At 56.4% G+C, this 22,085-nt stretch overlaps 2 protein-coding genes across 12 annotated transcripts in view; one reads left to right on the top strand and one right to left on the bottom strand.

Moving 5' to 3' along the window:
- The first annotated feature begins 24 nt into the window (after positions 1 to 24).
- Positions 25 to 21,664, top strand: CHERP (calcium homeostasis endoplasmic reticulum protein). 4 transcript variants are annotated; one of them, XM_067733104.1, is made up of 17 exons: positions 25 to 153; positions 463 to 636; positions 4,614 to 4,798; positions 5,908 to 6,045; positions 6,310 to 6,461; positions 8,032 to 8,143; positions 8,253 to 8,342; positions 9,644 to 9,899; positions 12,677 to 12,852; positions 14,659 to 15,094; positions 16,409 to 16,647; positions 17,662 to 17,795; positions 18,474 to 18,560; positions 18,962 to 19,105; positions 19,192 to 19,308; positions 19,796 to 19,890; positions 20,167 to 21,664. In XM_067733104.1, the coding sequence occupies exons 1-17, from the start codon at positions 129 to 131 to the stop codon at positions 20,358 to 20,360; spliced, it is 2,754 nt and encodes a 917-aa protein (XP_067589205.1). In that variant the 5' UTR covers positions 25 to 128; the 3' UTR covers positions 20,361 to 21,664. The 4 variants fall into 4 exon arrangements, with proteins under 4 accessions (XP_067589205.1, XP_067589203.1, XP_067589204.1 ...); XM_067733102.1 differs by having other exon boundaries at positions 9,563 to 9,899; XM_067733103.1 differs by having other exon boundaries at positions 7,999 to 8,143.
- Positions 12,846 to 22,085, bottom strand: part of C3H19orf44 (chromosome 3 C19orf44 homolog) — a 31,286-nt gene continuing 22,046 nt past the window's right edge. For 2 of the 8 annotated variants that reach the window (XM_067733108.1, XM_067733113.1), the window contains one exon: positions 18,813 to 19,371. Coding sequence is in view for 3 of the 8 variants with exons in the window: in XM_067733113.1 (XP_067589214.1) it covers positions 19,323 to 19,371 (49 nt within the window). In the remaining 5 variants the exon portion in view is untranslated. Of the gene's footprint in view, positions 13,227 to 18,812; positions 21,905 to 22,085 lie in introns of those variants that run through there. The other 6 variants (XM_067733112.1, XM_067733106.1, XM_067733105.1 and 3 more) reach the window with 6 other exon arrangements.

The following is a 22,085-nucleotide window of genomic DNA, read 5'->3' as shown; positions in this document are numbered from 1 at the left end:
GTGGCGGGCGGAAGCAGCCCGCGAGGCCAGCCGTAAAAGGCTCCCTCGCGCCACTTCCGGCCGGCTTCCGCAGACGGCCCTGGTGGGCGATCGAGTGGTGGTGGAGGACGTTCCCCGCGGCCGGAGCCATGGAGATGCCGCTGCCGCCCGATGGTGAGGCCCAGCCCGGGCTCGGGGGCCGTTTCTCTCTCCCCGGAATCCCTTGTTGACCCGCCCCGCCTTTCGGGGTCCCCGGGCCTAGGAGGGGGCGGGGCTCGGCCTCCCGGGTTCGCCTGCGGCCTCTCCCGCGGATCCCCGCATTCCCGGAGCGCTTCTGGCCCCTATCGGGACCCGTACAAGGGCGGCTGCTCCTGGGCCCACCCCTAGGGACCCCGGCCCCGCGGACGCGGGTCGGGAAGCCAGGGCCCCCGGATTTGGGCGGTCCTCGCTGACGCTCCGCGTGGCCTTTTCTCCGTCTTCCAGACCAGGAACTCCGAAATGTCATCGACAAGCTGGCCCAGTTCGTGGCCCGGAACGGTCCCGAGTTTGAAAAGATGACTATGGAGAAGCAGAAGGATAACCCGAAATTCTCGTTTCTGTTCGGAGGCGAGTTCTACAGTTACTACAAGTGCAAGTTGGCTCTAGAGCAGCAGCAGCGTGAGTCCTCGCCAGCTCTCAGGGCGCCCTCTCGAACGAATCCTTTCTCTGGTTCCAATTTCGGGCTCTGACACAAAACGCCTTCTTTTGGGTCGCATGCTATTTCTCTGTGAAAATGAGTTAGTTTGGCCTTCACGATTCTTTCGGCTGTTCCCACAGCCCTGCGGCTGCAGGGCCCGAGTGTCATGGAGATCGAGGTTATCGATTCTCCTTCTGGGCTCCGGATCAGGGATTTCTGTTGTTTTGCAAACATGATGACTGAGATCAGCGAGTAGAGTGACTGCTTCAGTGTTTTCCAGGGAGGAAGTGATAGAAGCCGGACTGGGTGGGACCCTCCTGGCAGGTACCGTCCAGCCCCCTTTGCGGGCTCTCCGTCGGTCCGGCAAGGTTTTTGTGCATTTCAGATGGTTGCAGTCCAGATCAAAACTAATTGTCCTGTGGGCTTTAGTTCTTTGCAGCTGTTTATGTTCACTGGTTTGGGCTTCAAGGTTCCGGCTTGAAATTAAGAGAATTTAAGATGAGGTCAGTTATCCTAGCTGGTCTTTGAATAACAGATAGATAGTCCCTGAGTTCACATCTGTATTGTTCAGTAGCAAATCTCTAGCTTCTAGATAACGTTGTGTTTCAGATTGCCAAGTAGGTGGACATTGAAAGGTGAATGCTCCCTGGACTACAAGCTCCCTGAGGCCAACCAGACCTTGTTTGGGTCAATGTTGTGCCTAATAGGTAGCAGGTAGTAGGTGATCGATAGTTTGTAAGACATAGCAAAGTACAGTGGCTTGAACAAGCACAGTGTGTTTTGAGAGCCAGGAGAGGAATCATAAGAGGCCTAGCATAGCTGGAGTGTAGATGTGTGTAGATGGGGGAGGGGGTTGATCTGGAGTGGGAAAGTTTCCAGGGGAAAGTTTGGGTTTTCTTCTTTAATCCAGGGGTTCTTCTGGTGCCTGTTTAAGGTTTGAGATGAGGGTGGGGAAGATTTCAGGTTACCTAGGCAAAATGTACCCATTTATGTGTTTCTGGAGCAACCGTTCCTTAGCCCCAGCACGTCAACTTTAAAACCTCTGCTGTAGGCAGTGGGAAGCCACAAGGGAGGTTGAAACAAGGGAGAGGTGGGTCGGGTTTGTGTGGCCTGCGTGGAGAACAGGCTGGAGGGAGCGTGAGTGGAGGCTGGGATGGCAGTTGGTGGTAAAGTCTGAATTGAGTCGGCGAGTTGAGTAAAGGCAGTGGGCTTGGGGACAGGTGGGGTTAAGGGGTAGAATCTGTGAACTGAAGCGCCAGTTGGATATTGATGCCGGTGGCATAACTGGGCAGGGGAGGATGGTGTTTGGGTTCGAGTGACCATGAGGTGAGAGCTGCTTCCCCTGCGAGGGGAGCACTCCCACCCTTAAAGTCAGAATTCGGGGGCTGCTTGGGACTTGGTGCCATAATGGGGGGAAGTTGGGGTGTTTCTAGCAGGGGAAGATCAGGACTCAGGAAATGCTTTCTGCAGGTAAGAATATCTCCGTTGCCGTTAAAGTCCATGTCAGAGTTAGACACACGGAAACTGAGGAGCCAGGAGTGTTGGGATGGAGGCACGAGCCTTAGGAGGGGCTGGGAGGAGGGGGGCAAAAGCTCAGGGTGCCTGAAGCCCAGAGAAGGAGGGATTCTTGGAGCGGCCAGAAGTGAGGGTGCACAGCAGGGAGGGCTGGCTTACCAAGGACTTAGGATTTCTGGAAGCTTTGGGGAAGCTGTAGAACGGTTTCAGAACTGTGTTCTGGAGCAGGGCTAGCCACTCTGTAACCAGCCCTTCACCCTGGTGGTTTGAGAAGACTGAGTCCTGGGGCCGCTTGAGGTTGGCGCCTCACAGACTCTGGTGAAGGACTGTTTTTTGTTTTTTTCTGATCTGTTGCAAAAAGTACAGTTTGGCAAAGTACAATAAAAATGTGAACAATGATGGGAGTTCCCTGGCGGTCCAGTGGTTAGGACTTGGCGCTTTCACTGCCAGGGCCCAGGTTCGATCCCTGCTCGGGGAGCTAAGATCCCGAAAGTCACGTGGCATGACCAAGAAAAGAAAAAAATGGGGAAAAAAACATGCATCATGAAACATCAAATTGCTGTAAAAGTGCCAAAACACTCCCTCGCCATTTCTGTGCTTGTCTAGTCTTGGCGTCACCTGGGGCTGGCCCTTGAACCACACTTTGAGCAGCGGCACTACAGCCGCAGAGTAGAGAAGGAGAGGGGAGGCAGGACTGGATGCAGGGAAACCAGTTCCCAGGTTGATGCAGGTGACAGCAGAGTCATGGCAGTGATGGCGGGACACAGATAGATTGGCATGTGATCTAGGAGGGTGACTTGACTGTGTGGGGCAGCTTGTTAGTGTGAAGTGCAAGGGAGAGAAAGGTGCATGAACCTTCTCACTTCTGGCTCGGGTACGTGGCGTAGCTGTGCCAGCCACGGGTCAGAAGGGGAGCTTTGGAGGGGGTGGAACGCAGGGTGAGAGGGAACCCATGCCTGTTTGAGGTGCCTGTGGAAAGCAGTGGCTGTTTGGTCTGTAATTAGACCCAAAGCTTGAGGAATCCAGGATGGCGATGACAGATTTAGGGGTCATAGAGTGCACTTTATAACTGCAGCCACAGGAAGATGTCATGTTCCCTTAGGGGCTTGCTCAGAGGAGGGGGCTTAATTCTCAGACCGGGCATCTCAGTATGTGAGGGTCGGATAGAGGAAGAAGGGGCCAAGGGGATGGCCACACCGGCCACGTGAGACAAGGAGCTGAGACGGGGCCATCAGGCTGAGTGGGGATGACCGCAGTGGCTTTGGGGGTGGGGTGGGTGGGCGGAGCCAGACCTCCGTGGGTTGAGATAAAGGGGAGATGAAGAATTGAAGATGAATCTTGGTTGTAAAATTGTCGAGAGCGGGGCATGGATGAAGAGGGAGCTTTTGAAGATCAAAGACTTGGGTGTGTTTAGATGTTGCTGGGGCAGAGTTAGTAAAGAGAGAAAATGAAGGAAGGAGAGCGAGAGGACACATTTCCTGAAGCAGCGTCTCTGGGAGGGTAGGATCCAGAGCGCAAGTCAGGGGGTGGGGGTGGTCCCATAAGGTGCCTTTGGTGAAGGCCTGCCTCAGACCTAAGCAATGGTGGGCCCTGGATGACACCCTCCACCCCACCGTCCTTTTATGGCTCTGTCCAAAGGCTGGGCCCCCTTAGAGTGGGACTCAGAAGGGCTCCAGCAGAGCGTGGTCACGCTCAGACCAGCCGAGGCCCAAATGCAGAGGGGGAGGCCATCTTGTCCAGGGACCCTTCCCCCAAGTCCTCCCCTCCCGTCTCATCTGGCGAGGTTTGGGGCCTGCACCTGCCCAATGCAATCTCCTGCTAGCAGGATAGGGCATCCCACGTCGCCTCAATATGGATTGACCCTTGAATGCAGAGGAGTAGAGTCAGTGGAAGGAAGGCAAAGGGTGGGGTGTAGGGGGGCCACAGCATGTGTCGGGTGCTGCCGTAGGGCCGCAGGTGCGTGGGTTTGCTGGTCGCCATCCAGAGGTCCGGTGGCTTTGCTGTCTTGAACGGGGAGAGTAGACTGGGGGACAGCAGGCATTAGAAATAGCTGTGGAGGTTGCTGGGGGTTGAGAGACTCCCTCGGGGAGGGGCTGTTGCTTCAGGCCCAGGCAAGGTGTGGAGAAGGTGGAGGGGGTGGGCTCAGGCTTCCTCTGGGCCGAAGGACAGTGGGCAAGGCTGGACGGTGTTGGCTAACGAGTGGTGAGATGACAGTCCCAAAGGTCTCCGAGGAGAGGACGAGCAGGAAGGCAGAAGGGGTCCAGGGCTAGGCCCCATGATACAGGGCACGCATGGCGGCGGCACGTCGCAGGGGTCCCTCTTCTGGGTGGCGAGTATAGGGAGGGGAGCCCCCGGGGCTCAGAGCTGCCCAAGAGGCGGCCAAGGGGATACCTGGACCCCAGCCACCTCCTCACAGGGGCCACCTCTCCTCCTCTCCTGCCAGTCATCTGCAAGCAGCAGGCCCCAGAGCTGGAAGCGGCCACGGCCCTGCCACCGCTGCCACAGCCCCCGCTGGCCCCCGCGGCGCCCATCCCGCCAGCCCAGGGCACCCCATCCATGGACGAGCTCATCCAGCAGAGCCAGTGGAACCTGCAGCAGCAGGAGCAGCACCTGCTGGCCCTCAGACAGGTACGGGCCGGCCCCTCCCCCTCCCCCGCCCCTCTTGACCTGAGGTGGGTACCCAGAGTTCACCCTCTGTGCCTCAGTTTTTGTATCTGTACATTGACGCTAATATTCGGTGTCAGCGCTGAGGACGGGGATGTCCCGTTGTCCAGGGCTCGGCGCCTGACAGTCATTATCCCTCCAGTGCTGCCACCGCCCATGTTGTGTTTAGCTTGACCCCGATGCTGGACACGGAGGTTGCTTCTCATCCCAGTGAGGTCACTGCACGAGCTTTGATACCCACACACCCGTTGTGCTGGAGTGGATGTGACAAGTGAGACTGCACATTGGAAATTGTGTGACAGAGAATCCAGGTGGCCTCTGGTGCCACTGGCACCAACTCCTGCTAGTTAGGTCACCCCAAGCTGTTGTGGGGAAGGACCCTTTTGTCCCAATCCATCACAGTCTGGTACTTTGGCCAAATACAATAGGATAAGTTGCCAGAAACATAAGATGGATGAAAAGATATCTGAAACGCCAGCCCCAATTTTAGTACTGGATCAAGACGTAAGTTACGGTTGTATTATTGAAAACAAAACGCTCCAGAATGCTTACCCTCAGTTTCCATACGGAGCTCGTCACAGACTGGGCAGTCTGGCTTCAGCCAGCCCTGGGCTGACTGCCTGTCCCCCCAGCAGCACCGGGTCTCAGCCATATCTCAGTTTGCTAACCTAACGGGCAGAAGTCTGGCGTCATGTTTTAATTTCGGACTCCCTGGTTGCTAGTGAGGTTGCTCTGCTTTTACTTGACTGGTGACTGTTTATATTTGTCCTCGCCATACCGTGTTCACACCTGCCACTCATTTTTCTTTCTTTTTTTGGTGAATTGGTGTGCAGAGGTTCCTTGTTCCTCTGGGTCTTAATCTTTCTGTCTGTCATCTCCGGGGAGACATTGTATCCCCCTGTATCTTGTCTGGCTTTATCCTCTGCCTGCTCTGCGTGTTACAGCCATGACTTACAGATGCGTGTCTCAGGCTTTGGGCGTGAGTGTTGGGGGCAGGGCACTGAGGGGCCAGCCTGGCTGGGCCTGGGCCAAGGTTCCTCCTCACACAGTCTTGGTCCCACTTGGCCTTTTAGGAGCAGGTGACAGCAGCCGTGGCCCACGCGGTGGAACAGCAGATGCAGAAGCTCCTGGAGGAGACCCAGCTGGACATGAACGAGTTTGACAACCTGTTGCAGCCCATCATCGACACCTGCACCAAAGATGCCATCTCGGTGAGGGCGGGGTGGGGCTGGGGGCGTGCTCCCAGAACCTGGTGCTCCTGACTAGGTGGGAGCTCCTGCAGCCAGTCTGGGCCAGGGCTGCTCTAGGGGCACCCCGTCTCCGCATCCCCTTCCCTCATGAGCACTTCCGTGGGCTCCCCCACCAAGAAAGAAAGGTGGAAGGCAGGCAGAGGCCGTCCGACATTCCCGGGCGTCTGTACACACTTTGGCCTGGAGAAGGCCAGCCCCACTCACCCACCACCCTGGCTGTTGCAGGCTGGGAAGAACTGGATGTTCAGCAACGCCAAGTCCCCACCTCACTGCGAGCTGATGGCGGGCCACCTCCGGAACCGCATCACGGCCGATGGGGCGCACTTCGAGCTGCGGCTGCACCTCATCTACTTGATCAATGATGTGCTGCACCACTGGTGAGGGCCCTGCCAGCTCCGCCTTCCCTCCTGCTCCTTCTCCCTCTCCCGGCCGATGCTCTGCGCTCCAGAGCCTGGCCTGTCCTGGGACTGGGAACCACTCTTCCGAAGACCCAGGGGGAGGGTCGGTCTGAGCCACAAGCCCTCCATCGGGAGGACAGCCACCCGCACCCCCCACCACCTCAGCCACTACCCCAGACCCCTCGCCCCACCTGGGGCCGCTGTCCCCTCACTCCCTGCTCTCAGGGCAGTTTCTGGGTGTTTTTCAGTGTCTCTGTCAGCTGCCAGCTCCCTTTCACTGACCTATGCACACCCCAGTCACCTGACTCTGCTCTGCTTCAGGAACCTTTCCATAGGGTCCCCCTGGCTGACCCTCTGCCCCCCATCCCCACCCCCCAGCCCTCCTAAGGCCAGGCCAGTGTTTACTTCCACATGGCCTCTTCGGTGCCTTTTGACAAAGGTTAAGTCGAGAAACAAGATGCCTAGGCCAGAGACAGGGGAAAGCTCGTGGTGCTAGTAAGGCTAGCCTGTAGCTGTGAAGACTGGCTGCCACATTTGTCTTTGAACTTGGCTGGCTGGGGGACAGCTCCTGTGAGGGCAGCAGACTCAGACCCAGGTCTTGCCCCTTCTGCCCACGTGCAGCCGGGCCCTGCCCCTCCCTGCTTCATGTGCCATGTGGGCGGTTCCGGTGTCACTCCGCGCTCCCTACATCACTTTCCCCTATTTCTCTGCCATTGGGAAATAAGTAGCTGTTCGGAACCTTGTCTGCCTCCTGCTCCGCCAGCCGCTCCGCTGACTCAGGGCAGATCTGCAGAGACAGCCCTGTTTCTGGCACTTCTCCAGCCACCCGCTTCCTGAGCCTCACTGTCTGGAAGCCCAGTGCGGCTCGCCCCGTCCTCCTGCCTGGGCTGCCCTCCCTCCCCCAACCTGGCTTCCCGGCCCCGGGCACTTGCTGCTCTCTCTGAGCTCCCTCTGGTGAGCTCGCCTCTGAGAGGGGTTCTAGCTGCCCACCTTCTTCCCCGGGCTCTGCCACCTCATTGTACAGCTGCGGGCCCTCCACGCTCATTTATGCGGCCTGCCCCCCGAGAGGCCGCCTCACCCTGTCAGGCCTCAGGCTCCTAGGCATCTGGCAGCCCGCACACTCCCTCTGCCTCGTGGAAGGTGGGGTCCCAGCCCAGGTTTCCTCGTGCCTAGGGGGTGACAGTGCCGAGTGAGGCTGCATGGACAAGGCCCTATACCTACAGCAACCCCAGCTCAGCCTTTGTGGGCAGCTGGGGCTCTCACAGGCCTGCGTCTGTCCATCCTTATGCCACCCTGGGAGAGAAGGGTTATCTTACTGATAAGGGGACCAGGGTGAGAGGCCTTGCTCTGAAAGTCCCCAGGCTGTGTTCTTTCCCTCCTCGCACTGCCGTCCATCCATCTTGTGGGGAGCCCAGCCCTTGTCCCAGCCGGGTTGGGGGCCCGTGTCCCAAGAAGGCAGAGGGTGCTGTGGCTGGAGCCGCGATGGTAACGGGCGCGTGGCCGGGTCCCGCCCCAGGGCCCTGACGCGCGGAAGGTCTCTCCCTCACAGCCAGCGCAAGCAGGCCCGGGAGCTGCTGGCCGCCCTGCAGAAGGTCGTGGTGCCCATCTACTGTACCAGCTTCTTGGCCGTGGAGGAGGACAAGCAGCAGAAGATTGCCCGGGTACAAGGGGCAGCCGGCGGGGGGCGGGGGGGCGGGAGATGAGCAGGGGCTAGGGGGGTGGCACTCGTTTTTCCCCTGACATGGCCTTTCCCTCCTCCCCAACGTCCAGCTCCTGCAGCTCTGGGAGAAGAACGGCTACTTTGACGACTCCATCATCCAGCAGTTACAGAGCCCGGCCCTGGGGCTCGGCCAGTACCAGGTGTGTGCTGCTCCCTGAAGTTGGGGGCTGGGCACCACCAGTAGGGTGGTGACCTCAGAGTCCTGGTGGCATTTTCCCAGCTGGACTCCCCGGCGTGCCCCTGGGGTGGTGGTGAGGGGTGGGAGGCAGAGTCTGAGGAGCAGCTTCGGGGGCCCCCACCCCGTCCACAGCAGCCAGTGAGCCCTCCCAGGCGAGCCCGCCAGACTTTTCCTGGTGAGCTTGTGACCAGGTTACCTGCTTTAGGCTCTGCTCTCAGGGGTGCCTTTGGCCCATTTGCTCTGGTCCTCCAGGTGTGATGGGAGCATGAGGAAACCCTGGCATAGTCTAGGCTGCCACAGTCATCGTGTTGTGCACGGTGTCCCGTGTGCACATCTTCTCTCTGAGGGGGCATCTGCTCAGAGGTCGGGGTCGCAGAGCAGGGAGAGGAGGGCCGGATCTCCTTGGTCACCTCTCCTGTGGTGCCGGCGTTGCTATCCCATCTACAGCTGCTTGGGTGAAAGGCACAGTTCACACCCCCTTTTCCCAGGCCGGAAGATGTCTGCCTGCACAGGTCTGGTTGAATGTGAGAAGCTATATGTTGACCGTTTCCTCTGTGATGCTCCTGACTGCCACCCTCCCTACTGGGGAGAAGCTTTCATGCTCAGAAAGGCAAATGAGGAAAGTACATTTCAGACTTTTTCTAAGTTTTACTCCCTTTTTTTAATTGATGAATAAAAATGGGCTCATACCAAATAAAAATGGGCTCATACCACCATACCACAGTGATATTCACTGCTTTTCTCCTATTGAGTTGGCGGTAGCAGCTCATGGTTACTGAGTCACCCAAGTTCCTTTCACTGCATTTTCCCCGAGTCCTCGGAGGTAGGTCCCGTTATTGTCCAATTTTACAGGTGAGGAAGTTGAGGCTCCGGGGAGGTTGTGACTTGCTCAAAGCCATACAGTGAGTAAGAAGTACCGCCTGTGAGCATGTCCTAGGACGTTTGTCAGTGGTGGGATTTTAATGTCTGCGTGGCACTCCAGGGCACGGCTGTCCTTGCTTATTCGCATTGTTAGGGAATTCTAAACTGCCCAGCACCAAAAGTCACCAAGTCCAGCTAGATTGAGATGCTCTGTGGTTGTCAAGCTCAAGTTGATTGTTTTACGTGACAATCGCCTGCTTGCCCTGGGTCCCTGGGCCTTGCTGCCCGTAGCATCACCCCAACCTTCTGGGTGCTCCCCAGGCATTTGTCCCCGTGCTGCTCCATAGGGTCTCGGACCTTGAGTCTCATGTCCTGAGTGCCGGCTACCCTGCTCTCCATCAGGCAACCCTCATCAATGAGTACTCCTCGGTGGTCCAGCCAGTGCAGCTGGCCTTCCAGCAGCAGATCCAGACCCTCAAGACACAGCATGAGGAGTTTGTCAACAGCCTGGCCCAGCAGCAGCAGCAGCAGCAGCAGCAGCCACAGCCGCAGATCCAGATGCCGCAAATGGAAGCTGAAGTCAAGGCCACGCCGCCGCCGCCTGCGCCGCCCCCCGCCCCCACGCCTGCCCCGGCCATCCCGCCAACCACCCAGCCTGGTACGTGGCTCCCTGAGCACCTGCCCCCAGGAGGCAGCCTCCAGAAAGCAGTCTCCTCCCCCAGGAAGGGGTCTGGTTCTGTGGTCTCAGGCCCAATCCGAGGAGCAGATTCTAATCTATTTACAAGCACCAGGCAGGTAATTTCACAGGTAAGTGTAACCACGCCCTTACAACTGAGACAGTTCTCCTATACAAACCATCCCAGAGAATGGAGAGGAAAGCTCTCTAAGTCAATTTTCGAGGCTAGGATAACTGATACCAGATGGACATGGACAGGGAAAGAAAGAAAAATGTAACCTAGTGTCACTTCTGAGCAAAGATGAAGAATTAGTAAATATTGGGTTGGCCAAAAGGTTCGTTCGGTTTTTTCCATAAGATGGCTCTGATAGCGCTTAGTTGTCTTTAACTTCATTCAAAACAATTTTGTTAGATTGTATGTGACAGCTGTCATATCAGCGTGCATTTTAAAAAAGCCATCAAAATTGGTGAATTTTTGTGTAGCCCGTTTAATACTGAAGATAGAAAAAAAAAAAAAAAGCAACATTTTCGACATATTACAGTTTATCATTTCAAGAAAGGTAAAAACACAACCGAAATGCAAGAAAAGATTTCTGCAGTGTATAGAGAAGGTGCTGTGACTGATCAAAACGTGTCAAAGGTGGTTTGCGAAATTTCGTGCTGGAGATATCTCGCGCTGGAGATATCTCGCTGGACGGTGCTCCACCATCGGGTAGACCAGTTGAAGTTGATAAAGATCAGATTAAGACATTAATTGAGAACAATCAACGTTATACCACGCGGGAGATAGCCAGCATACTCAGAACATCCAAATCAAGCGTTGAAAATCATTTGCACTAACTTGGTTATGTTAATCGCTTTGATGTTTGGGTTCTACATAAGTTAAGTGAAAAAACCTTCTTGACCGTATTTCTGCATGCAATTCTCTACTTAAACATAATGAAAACGTTCCGTTCTTAAAACATGTGACGGGCGATGAAAAGTAGATACTGTACAATAGTGTGGAAAGGAAGAGATTGTGGGGCAAGTGAAATGAACCACCACCAACCACACCAAAGGCCGGTCTTCATTCAAAGAAGGTGACATTGTGTATATGGTGGGATTGGAAGGGAGTCCTCTATTATGAGCTTCTTCGGAAAACCAAACGATTAATTCCAACAAGTACTGCTCCCAGTTAGACCAAATGAAAGCAGCACTCGACAAAAAGCGTCCAGAGTTAGTCAACAGAAAATGCATGATCTTCCATCAGGATAACACAAGACTGCATGCTTCTTTGATGACTAGCCAAAAACTGTTAATAGATTGGCTGGGAAGTTCTGATTCATCCACTGTATTCACCAGACGTTGCACCTTCGGATTTCCATTTATTTTGGTCTTTACAAAATTCTCTTAATGGAAAAATTTTCAATTCCCTGGAACACTGTAAAAGGCACCTGGAACAGTCCTTTGCTCAAAAAGATAAAAAGTTTTGGGAAGATGGAATTACGAAGTTGCCTGAAAAATGGCAGGAGGTAGTGGAACAAAAGGGTCAATACATTGTTCAGTAAAGGTCTTGGGGCTTCCCTGGTGGCGTATTGGTCGAGTCTGCCTGCCAATGCAGGGGACACGGGTTTGAGCCCTGATCTGGGAGGATCCCACATGCTGCGGAGCAGCTGGGCCCGTGAGCCACAGCTACTGAGCCTGCGTTTCTGGAGCCTGTGCTCCGCAAGAGGAGAGGCCACGACAGTGAGAGGCCTGCGCACCACACGAAGACTGGCCCCCGCTCGCCACACCTACAGAAAGCCCTTGCACAGAAACGAAGACCCAACACCACCAAAAATAAATAAATTAATTAAAAAAAAATAAAGTTCTTGGTGAAAATGAAAAACATGTCTTTTATTTTTACTTAAAAACTGAAGGCATTTCTTGGCCAACCCAGTGAAGTCTTAGCAGGTGAAATCTAGCAAAGTATTTAAAAGATGTGTCATGACCAAATAGGATATGTCTCAGGAATATATAAGGATGGTTTAATACCAGAAAATCTAACATCAGATGGGAAGAAATCTTTCAACTACATGCAAAAAGGGTACTTAATAAAGAGATGATGGGGGCTTCCCTGGTGGCGCAGTGGTTAAGAATCCACCTGTCAATGCAGGGCACACGGGTTCGAGCCCTGGTCTGGGAAGATCCCACGTGCCGTGTAGCAACTAAGCCCGTGCACCACAACTACTGAGCCTGCACTCTAGAGCCTTCAAGCCACAACTACTAAACCCGTGTGCCACAACTGCTGAACCCGTGTGCCACAACTACTGAACCCGTGTGCCACAACTACTGAAGCCCATGCGCCTAGAGCCCGTGCTCCGCAACAAGCGAAGCCACCACAATGAGAAGCCCGCGCACCGCAACGAAGAGTAGCCCCCGCTCGCTGCAACTAGAGAAAGCCTGCGCGTAGCAACAAAGACCCAGCGCGGCCAAAAATCAAATAAAAATTTTAATTGATAAAAATTATTGAGCAAAGTAAAATCAATATGGCTTATCGATCAATAAGTAGGATACTTATTGTAAAGCGTTCAAAGGAGTGAGGGGTGTTTCCTGGCCAAGGTCAGGCCTCTCTTCGTGTTGCCTTCCCGGAGGCAATGGCAGTTTTCAGTGGGGTCAAGAAGCAAGGGTTTAGTGGGCAGTAAGCCCAGCCTGGGTTGGCCCTGGGTGCTTGCTGAAGATCATTTCGGTTGGGGCCTCCTGCTGCCACCTTCTCTGAGTGCTTTTTTGCCTGGTTCTAGATGACAACAAGCCTCCTATCCAGATACCCGGCTCTTCCGAGTACGACGCCTCAGGAGGGGTCCAGGACCCTGCTGCCACCGGCCCCCGGGGCCCTGGGCCCCATGACCAGATCCCACCTAACAAGCCCCCGTGGTTTGACCAGCCTCACCCCGTTGCTCCTTGGGGCCAACAGCAGGTATCTCTTAGAACTTGTTGCAGGGTCAGGTGGGGCACACTTGGGTTCAACTGGACGGCAGGCAGGTGGGTGATGGCTGCTATGCGGGTTGATGGGCTTTTAGGGCTCCCTGGGCAACGAGGTTCTGCAGCAGGGCCTGGGGTTTGGGGGGGTGGCAAGAAGGTGATAGTCTCCCCGAAGTATGGGAACTGAGCTGGGAAGAAAGTTGGGCCTTTACATCCTTCCCGGGAGGTTTGGTTTTCTGGGCTTCTCTGTAACACAGGTCCCCATTTTCCTGTGAATGCTGAGAAGTTTCACACCATGAAGTACAGCAAGGCGATTTGTTTCCTTCCCTTTTTAACTCGTTTGACCAGCAGTGTCAACATCTCATCACCCTAGAAAGAACATGGTGCTTTCGTAAGGAAAGGAAAGGTCAGAAATACCAGGCTAGCAGCATTTTGTGGGACTGGGGTGCTGGTCCATTCTTCTCTCCCTCCAGGTTCCTTGGAGTCAGAAACTTCTAGGCCAGGGCAGGGGTCATTCTCATCCAGCATAACATGACTGGAAAACACCCCGCAGCTTGCTCTCTGGCCACTGGACCTCGGTAGAGCAATCCGGTCTAGCTCTGGGTGTCCACTTGCCTCTCGACCAGGCATGGTGGACGTGGCCCTCCTGGTTGACCCTGTGTGGAGGGGGCGTAAGGGAGACAGTTCTGGGCTGGCAAGTGCAGTGTCATGGCTGTGAGTCCCCCCAGCCCGCCCTCAGCTTCCGGACAAGAGATTTAACATCACAAAAGACGGGGCATCCCCACAAAGACAGCTCCCGCCTCTGGGTGCCTGCTGTGAGCCCTGCAGTGTTGGGTGCCCTCTCATGCGGGGGCACTTCCCTCCTTTCGTTGGTGTGGAAACAGATGCCCCTAGTGCCTCCCGGCTCAGTCTTTTTGGGGACCGGCAGGTTAGGCTCACAGCAGTGGGGCTCCCCCACTGAAGGCCAGCAGTGCACCCACAGTCCACAATAGGAAACCACAGCCTGGGCTGCCCACGTGGTGTCTTACATATTGAAATAGCTGCCATATTGAAAATCTGCCTTTTTGGCTTCTCTTGAAAACCTGAGGGTGTGGCGGCCGGGGCCGGCCTCCCTGTGCTTGTGGTCAGTGGAGCCACCCAGCCCTGACCCTAGAGGAGGCCCTCTGGGCAGCCTCATCCAGGCACAGGCCACCCTGGCCCTGAGTTTGGGTTGCAGTCCTGGCTCTTTAAGTCTTCAAAGCAGCAGCTGGGCAAGCTCCAGGGCTTATGGTCTTCAACTTACAGAAAGCCATTTCCTGGAAACACAGCAGACTCTGAGATAAGGGTGTGAGAGGGCAGGTGACCCCAGGAGGCAGCGTAGGGAAGAGAAGTGACAGGGAAGGGAGAACAGGCAGGGACGGGGTGTCGTCAGGGCGGGCTCTGCCGTGGGCCCTGCGGCTCAGCCTCTGTGCCCTGGGAGTGGTGGGGCCGCACCCCTGCACTGTCCCACTGAGGGGCTCGTGGGCTGTTGTTCATCCCCCAGCTTCTATCAGGCATGGGGTCAGGGGGTGCTCCCCAGCCCAGGTGCAGGTACAGCACTTGAGAGTCTGGGCCTGGGGGACGGGCGGGCACCACAGCATCCTCTGCACGCGTCAGAGTGAAGGTGGCAGCGCCCAGCCAGGCTGTAGGCCTGCAGCTCCGGGGGGTGCTGTGCTTGGGGCCGGGCCACCTCCACCGCCGGAGACTGAGGTCGGCAGGTGTCTGCTGGGTGCCCCGCGTGCCCAGTGCAGGCTGGGTCTCACGTCTGCTCTTTGCCTTGCAGCCTCCTGAGCAGCCCCCCTACCCACACCACCAGGGCGGGCCGCCCCACTGCCCGCCCTGGAACAACAGCCACGAGGGAATGTGGGGCGAGCAGCGTGGGGACCCTGGCTGGAATGGCCAGCGCGACGCCCCCTGGAACAGTCAGCCCGACCCCAACTGGAACAACCAGTTCGAGGGCCCCTGGAACAGCCAGCACGAGCAGCCACCCTGGGGCGGGGGCCAGCGGGAGCCGCCCTTCCGCATGCAGCGGCCGCCACACTTCCGCGGGCCCTTCCCGCCCCACCAGCAGCACCCGCAGTTCAGCCAGCCGCCACACCCACACAACTTCAACCGCTTCCCGCCCCGCTTCATGCAGGACGACTTCCCCCCTCGGCACCCCTTCGAGCGGCCGCCCTACCCTCACCGCTTTGACTACCCTCAGGGGGACTTCCAAGCCGGTGAGTGCAAGGTCGCCCTCGGGGGCACCGTCCTCGGGCCAGGGATCACGTCCCTCTCCTGCCTTGTGATCCCTGAGAAGGTCAGATCACTCGCCGGCAGGGCCTGGAAGAGGCGCCTGACGGACCGGCCTTCTGAGCGGGCTGGTGGCACTGCTGGCGGTCCTGCCGTGTGGCCTGGTGTGCCCTGAGCCAGGGTGACAGGAGGAGGGCCAGAGGAGCCCAGCTCAGTCCCTCAGGAAGGTGGGGAGAGGAGGGCAGACCGGCAACCCTGGTGTGGGCACCGCCAAGGCACCAGGCCAGCTATTGAGGTGTGAGGCCCTGTATCTCGCAAAAGAGGAAGGACGATGGGGTTCTGAAAGGAAAAGGAACTCCCTAGTCCCCACGGTGGACAGACAGGTAGTGAGCGAGCCACTGAGTCCAGGCCCGGCAGCCCTTGTGCCATTCCCTGCTCCTCGTCTTGCTGTTTTCGTCAGGTGTTCTGTTTTCTTTTTGAAGAATCTTTAGTTTTCTCGATCTTGTGTTTACTAAAAAATTTAATTTCAACTCTCCTACTCTTCAATCTTTATCCTCAAATCCATTCTTGGCTGTAAATTGAGCTTGGAGACCAGTAGCAGGTTTCTTGCTTGTGTGAGTGTCTTGGGGCTGCTGCAACAGAGTCCCATGGACTGGGTGCCTCCAACAACAGGGAATTCTTCGCTGACAGTTAGTTTTGGAGGCTGGAGGTCCGAGATTAAGGTGTCAGCGGGGTTGGTTTCTACTGAGGCCTCTCCCCGTGGCTTGTAGATGGCTGTCCTCTCCCTGTGTCTTCCCGTGGTCTTCTCTGTGTGTGTTTGTCTCTTAATCTCCTTTTCTTAGAAAGACATCAGTCAGTATTGGATCAGGGCCCACTCATAGGACCTCATCTAAAGTAGTCATCTCATTACAGGCTCCATTCCCAAATGCAGTCACGTTCTGAGGTACTGGGGGTGAATTTGCAGGGGACACGGTTTGGCTCATAACATGGCTGTTTGAAGGTTATGTGATTTCCCTTGTGGTTCCTTTCACCCGTGAGGTCTGTCAGGTGCTGCTATGGGTGCAGGACAGGCCACTCTGAGCCCCGGCTCCTCCCCCGTTGCTGTGTGGCCCTGAGCAGTGAATGAAGCAGCCGGAGGGTTGGTGCTGGGCAGGGCTGCCCAGGAAGTGGGTGTGGGTGTCCTTGCCCCACTCTGAGCCCCTTTCCACTGGCGCTTATTACCCTGGAGATCTCGACCGGGCTGTTGGCGTTGCCCAGCTCTCGACTTTGCGGTAGGCCTGAGTCAAGTTTCTGTTTTGCAGAGATGGGACCCCCTCACCACCATCCTGGCCACCGCATGCCTCACCCTGGGATCAACGAGCACCCACCTTGGGGTGGGCCCCAGCACCCTGACTTCGGCCCTCCTCCCCACGGCTTCAACGGGCAGCCCCCTCATATGCGGCGACAGGGCCCTCCCCACATCAACCACGACGACCCCAGCCTGGTCCCCAACGTGCCCTACTTCGATCTCCCTGCCGGGCTGATGGCCCCCCTTGTGAAGGTAATGTTGCAGAGTTGAATGCCAAGCTTAGCCTTGAATGCTCGGTCTCCACGTGGAAAGTTCACAGGTGGAACCCATTTCCCGATTGGCTACAAAACACTGCTTCCCAGGGCCCCTGCCCCTCTCATTTCCCGCACCCCAGCGAGCCTGACAAGTAGTCAGAGAGGATGTGCCTGAGCCAGCAGCACCGCCTCGCGTGCTCACATGTGGCTGCGAGCAAGGCCCGTGTCCCCCTCTGCTTCCTCTGAGCCTCCCTCCTGGGGCTGCAAGTTTGGTAGCTGCTCAGAGTGGGCTGGGCTGGGCGTGAGGTGCAGGTCCTCTTGGTCCTGGCCTTTGGAAGCCACCTTGCCCAGGGGCTGATGACAGGGATTTCTCAGAAAAGGGGTGGTCTCCAGCTGAGCAAGGTGAGCAAGGCAGGAGAGGGGGTCAGAAGGGAGCCAGGGCTGGGGCTCAGGGCGCTCTGAGGGTCATGCTGGCTGTACTGGTCACTGCCACTCCCCGGCCCCTCTGAGACATTAGCATACTGGAAGCTGAGACAGGTCACACTGGGGCAGCAAGGGGAGGCAGAGGGGCCAGCGGGGCTGCCCTCGGGGTAGGAGCTGGAGCAGAGAAAGGGGCACATAGCAGGGCGCCTGGGCACAGGGCGGTGGTTGGCAGGGGAGGGTGTCTGGGATCCACGGCGTGTCGGTGAATTAACAGGGGTCTTTCCTTCACCTGAGCTTGGAGGCCACGTCTCCTCTGCATTTTTGTAGAGAGAATTCTGTAGCTTCTATCGACTTCCATGGAGCCCTCAACCACCCCATTTAGGAATTGAAGTACTGGTGTGGCCAAACCCTCCAGGAGGGTGGGGTTTCCCAGGAAGGGCCGGATGAGGCACTCTGATGCGCAGGGCAACTGTGTCCTGCCCCCGGCTCTCCGGCTCTCCGGCTCCCCGGCTCCCCGACTCCCCCAGCCCCCGCAGTTCCCTGGATGGGCTCCAGCAGGGAGCAGTGACAGCTGTGTTCTCTGCTGCAGCTGGAAGACCACGAGTACAAGCCTTTGGATCCTAAAGACATCCGCCTCCCACCCCCCATGCCACCCAGTGAGAGGCTGCTGGCGGCAGTGGAGGCCTTCTACAGCCCTCCCTCACACGACAGACCCAGGAACAGGTACGGGGCTGCGGGAGACCAGGCGCTGGGGCTGGTGATGGGAGGGGAGGCCCCTGTCCCCTCTCCTGGCCCGTCTTCCTCAGTTTGCTTCACAAGAAAGACTCCGAACTGTCGCACCTTCCACCCAGGGCGGTGTGAGGCCCAGGTGAGAAAGTGTGGTTAGGAGATGCCGTTTCTCCCCCAGCTTGCGTGATGTGTGCCATAAATAAAAGGCTTTCACCACATTAGCGACATCAGGACAAGAGCTTACCTCGGGATCCCCTCCTCCAGCGGCCTCCTCGCTTCAGTTAAAATCGCCTTCTGCCCTGTTTGGGGCCACAGGCCTATCCACCTACAAATCAAGAGTTCCTCGTCCCCAGTTACAATAACCCTGAGACCCTCTTCAACTATTTGGAGAAAGCCCAGCGTGGAAAGGCGTGGGAGCCACGAAGCGCTGGGAGTGCAGTCCAGCCTCTCCACCTCCCAGCGGGCGGCCTGGCCTCTGGGCCTGGTCGCTCCTTTGAGAAGGGGCAGCCCTGTGGCAATGACCACCCGAGTGCTTTCTGTGCTGGGCCTTGCTCAGCATCCTGAGTGAAACAGGGAAGGCCTGTCGGGTAGGGCTTATTCCTGGTGACTTTTTCACAAGTTCCCTGTGGGAGAGAGGCTTGCGTTCATACAGGGGACGCCCATGTCTTACAGTGAAGGCTGGGAGCAGAATGGCCTCTATGAGTTCTTCCGAGCGAAAATGCGGGCCCGGCGGAGGAAAGGCCAGGAGAAGAGGAACAGGTAAGAGCGCACACGCCCACCCCACCACCTGTGTGGAGGTCAGGCCTCCGCAGTGCATCTCGTCCTAGGTCAGCTGGGAGCAAGCCCTGCCTTTGCCTGTGGCGAGCTGTGGTGTCGTGCCCGGCACAGGCAAAGGGGGGTCAGCTCTGGCCTCTGCCGGGGTCGTGGGCCTGGCACCCTACGATAAAGGTGCTGTGAGCCACCAGGAGCTGTTTCCCACAAGGCCGAAGTTAAAACACCAGTACGAGAGAGAAGCTTGCCATTGTCTGTATTCAACCCTGATGTGAAAGGGTGTGTCTGCACCTGGACTGGGCACATCAGGGGTCTTTTAGAGTTGGGGGTTGGGGCGGGCTGGGCGCAGTCCATGGAGGGGCTCCAGCTCACCAGGCCTGTCCCCGCAGCGGACCCTCAAGGTCTCGGAGCAGATCCAAAAGCCGAGGGCGCTCCTCCTCCCGCTCCAACTCGAGGTCCTCCAAGTCTTCCGGCTCCTATTCAAGGTCAAGGTCTCGTTCCTGCTCCCGTTCCTACTCCCGCTCCAGATCCAGGTAGGCAGGGCCCCGCCTCTCGGGATGCAAGGCCTGAGGCTCCTCAGCAGCTGCGCTGACCCGCCTCCTCTCCCCTGGCCCCGCAGGAGCCGCAGCCGATCACGCTCCTCACAAAGCCGCTCCCGGACCCGCTCGCGCTCTCGGTCCAAGTCCTATTCCCCGGGAAGGAGACGTCGGTCGCGGTCCAGGAGCCCCACCCCGCCGTAAGATTTCTGTCTTAACTGTCAGAATGACCTCTGGTAGCGCTGGAACCCTCTGATGCTTTGCTGTGAATGTTGAAACGTGTTGTTAGAAGACGCGCTGGCGGTGGCCCGCGCCAAGGCAGCACCTCGGGGCCCCTGAGCACTAGCACAGTGACAGTGGCACCTCATCTCACACCTCGCTGTTACCTCTGCAGTCACGTTGTAAAGCCTGAGGCAGTGGCTGCGCTCTCTATTTTCTAACCGTTTTACCGGTCCAGTGTGGCCTGGCTGTGCCGCTGAGTGTGAGGCAGGGGCCGCCGTCTTAGGGAACCCCCTTATCTGCCGGCGAAGAGGATAAAGAAGAAAGCTAGAGACACGAAATGTGTGTGTGTGTGTCCATCTCACGCTGGTGACCCTACGTATAAGCTACACGCTGTAATATTCTAAGTTTTCATTCCAATAAATGTATCAGCTCTTTTTTAAAAGACGTAACCTGTCTTAATTTTAGTTCCTCGGCTGGTCTGGGTTCTAATTCAGCACCTCCTATACCTGACTCCAGGCTCGGGGAAGAGAACAAAGGACATCAGATGCTGGTGAAAATGGGTAAGGTTCCTGGGAAGACAGAACAATCCGCTCTGGGCATTCAGGGTTGGGGGATGATGAAGTCAGAGGAAGCTCCAACTCATGACCAACTTCTGAGCCTGCAGGGTTTTTACTGAGCGTCCTTTCTTACTACCCTTAGTTCCCCATTTATAAACTGCACGTCTGCATGTCGTTTGACTCTCCAAACGCATTTCCATTTAACTTCATGTCAGGGTAAATGCACCACAATTTCAGCTTCCTCTGTGGGTCGTAACCACTCATCCCTCTCTTCTTCAGGCTGGAGTGGATCTGGCGGCCTCGGCGTGAAAGAGCAAGGAATCCAGGACCCCATCAAGGGGGGGGACGTCCGGGATAAGTGGGACCAGTACAAGGGCGTGGGTGTGGCCCTGGACGACCCCTACGAGAACTACCGCAGGAACAAGAGCTATTCCTTCATCGCCCGCATGAAGGCCAGGGACGAGTGCAAGTAGGCGCGGCGTGGGCAGGGAGCCACGCCAGTGGCCGGCCACCGGCAGCGAGGACGGTTGGACCCTTCTTGGCTTACTGGCAGTAGAAGATGGTAGGGACAGCTCGGTTCTCACACTGTCTCCATCTGTGGGGAGCGACAGAAGAGAAGGAAGACTTCGGCAGGCCTTGTGACGAGTGCCACGCTTGATGGCGCAGAAGGCCCAGGCCCCACCTGCAAACCAGCTCTAACGTAGCAGCAAGAGTCACGAGGAGATGCCCAGCCAACTCGACCATGAGCTTATTTCCCTGGACAGTGAAGCGAGAAACATAAGGCCCCTGGATAAGAATTCTTGTCATCTGCAGGAACGGCTGTCTCACATCTCCCCTCAGCCTGAGCCTCTAAAACCAGTGGGAGTGCATGGAGGAGGGGCCCTGAGGGCACACGCCAGCCCAGCCCAAGGGGCCGGCCCTCCCACTCCCCCATCAGTTGTGTTGTGAGAAGGCTCAGGCCAGGCGCTGGTACTGCTCACTCTAAAAATGGAAAAACAAAACCTTTTTGATTTGCAAAGTTAAACAGGGTTTTCATTTTTACTCCAGATGGTTTAGTTTTAGAAAAAAATACTGATCTAGGTTGATACCCAGTGAGATAATTTGAAACCTGATTCCTCTGAGACATACTAGCCCTTAGTTACTTAAGCTGTTTAAGTTGAAGTGGTTTTTTTTGTTTTGTTTTTTGTTTTTGTTTTTGTTTGAACGTTAGCCATTTGCTGTTCCCTGCAGAAACAAAAGGTTCTGAAGAAACTTATCTGAGGCATCTCCAGGTCACATAATGATGACGCCCTTGGAGAATATGTACCCTTAGTGTCTCTACTTGTGTTTTTCACGGAGAGGAACCCGCACACCAGCACTCACGTGCAACGGCCCATTCACATCCAGAGTGTGGAGAGCGACCACCGGCCCTGCTTCCTGCTGTCACTTCCTTTGCCTGCCCCAAGCCGCCCCCAAAGGGAGGTGAGGCTGGAGGGAGCCGCCTCTGCCGGGAGCTGCTGAGTGACCGCCTGGGATCGGCTGCACTCAGCATCCGCAGGCAGCTTGGTGCGGTGCCATTTATTTGTACAGAAACATTTTTGAAAAATTCTTTTCAATGAGATGCAAAATTTTCTCCAACTTTTCCACCTGATGTGATAAAATATTTGATTTTGTTCTAGATTTCCTGTAGCTGTGAATTGTTCAAACGTGTCTGATTGAGGATAAAATGTAAACGTGTTGTTAACAATTTCTTGTGGATTTTACTGTTTTGCCTTCAAATAAAGACTTTTTTTTTAAAGACCTTTTTCCTCTGTGTATTTAAGTCAAGAAGCGTGCTCAGGCTGAGGAGGGAGGAGGTGCGTCCTGAGTGCAGACTTTGTCTGAATTGTGGAGTCGGGTCAGAAGCTCTGCCCTGGTGTCTCCTGGGAGTCCCCGGCGTGGACGCCTGGTCCTGTTTCCTCGTGGCTCCAGACAGGCTGGCATCCTCTGTCCTGCCACGAGTGGTGACAGCTCCACCTGGGGTTCCATTTCCACTGGCCTGTGGTACATCCTCTCAGGTGCCATGCACACTGAGGAAATGGGGGCTGGGAGGGCTCAACTACTCAGCTAGAAAAGGCTGCAGCTGGGATTCCTCTCAGGTGAGTCCTGGGTGCCACCTGCCCCCACCACTGGGAATGTCCCCTGGGAACTAAGGTGTGAGCATCACGGCTGGTTTACGG

This window comes from Pseudorca crassidens, chromosome 3 (genome assembly GCF_039906515.1).
Source record: "Pseudorca crassidens isolate mPseCra1 chromosome 3, mPseCra1.hap1, whole genome shotgun sequence".
Classification (NCBI taxonomy): Eukaryota; Metazoa; Chordata; class Mammalia; order Artiodactyla; family Delphinidae; genus Pseudorca; species Pseudorca crassidens.
The sequence above is the reverse complement of the archived record's forward strand: the minus strand, read 5'-3'. Positions and strand labels throughout refer to the sequence as shown.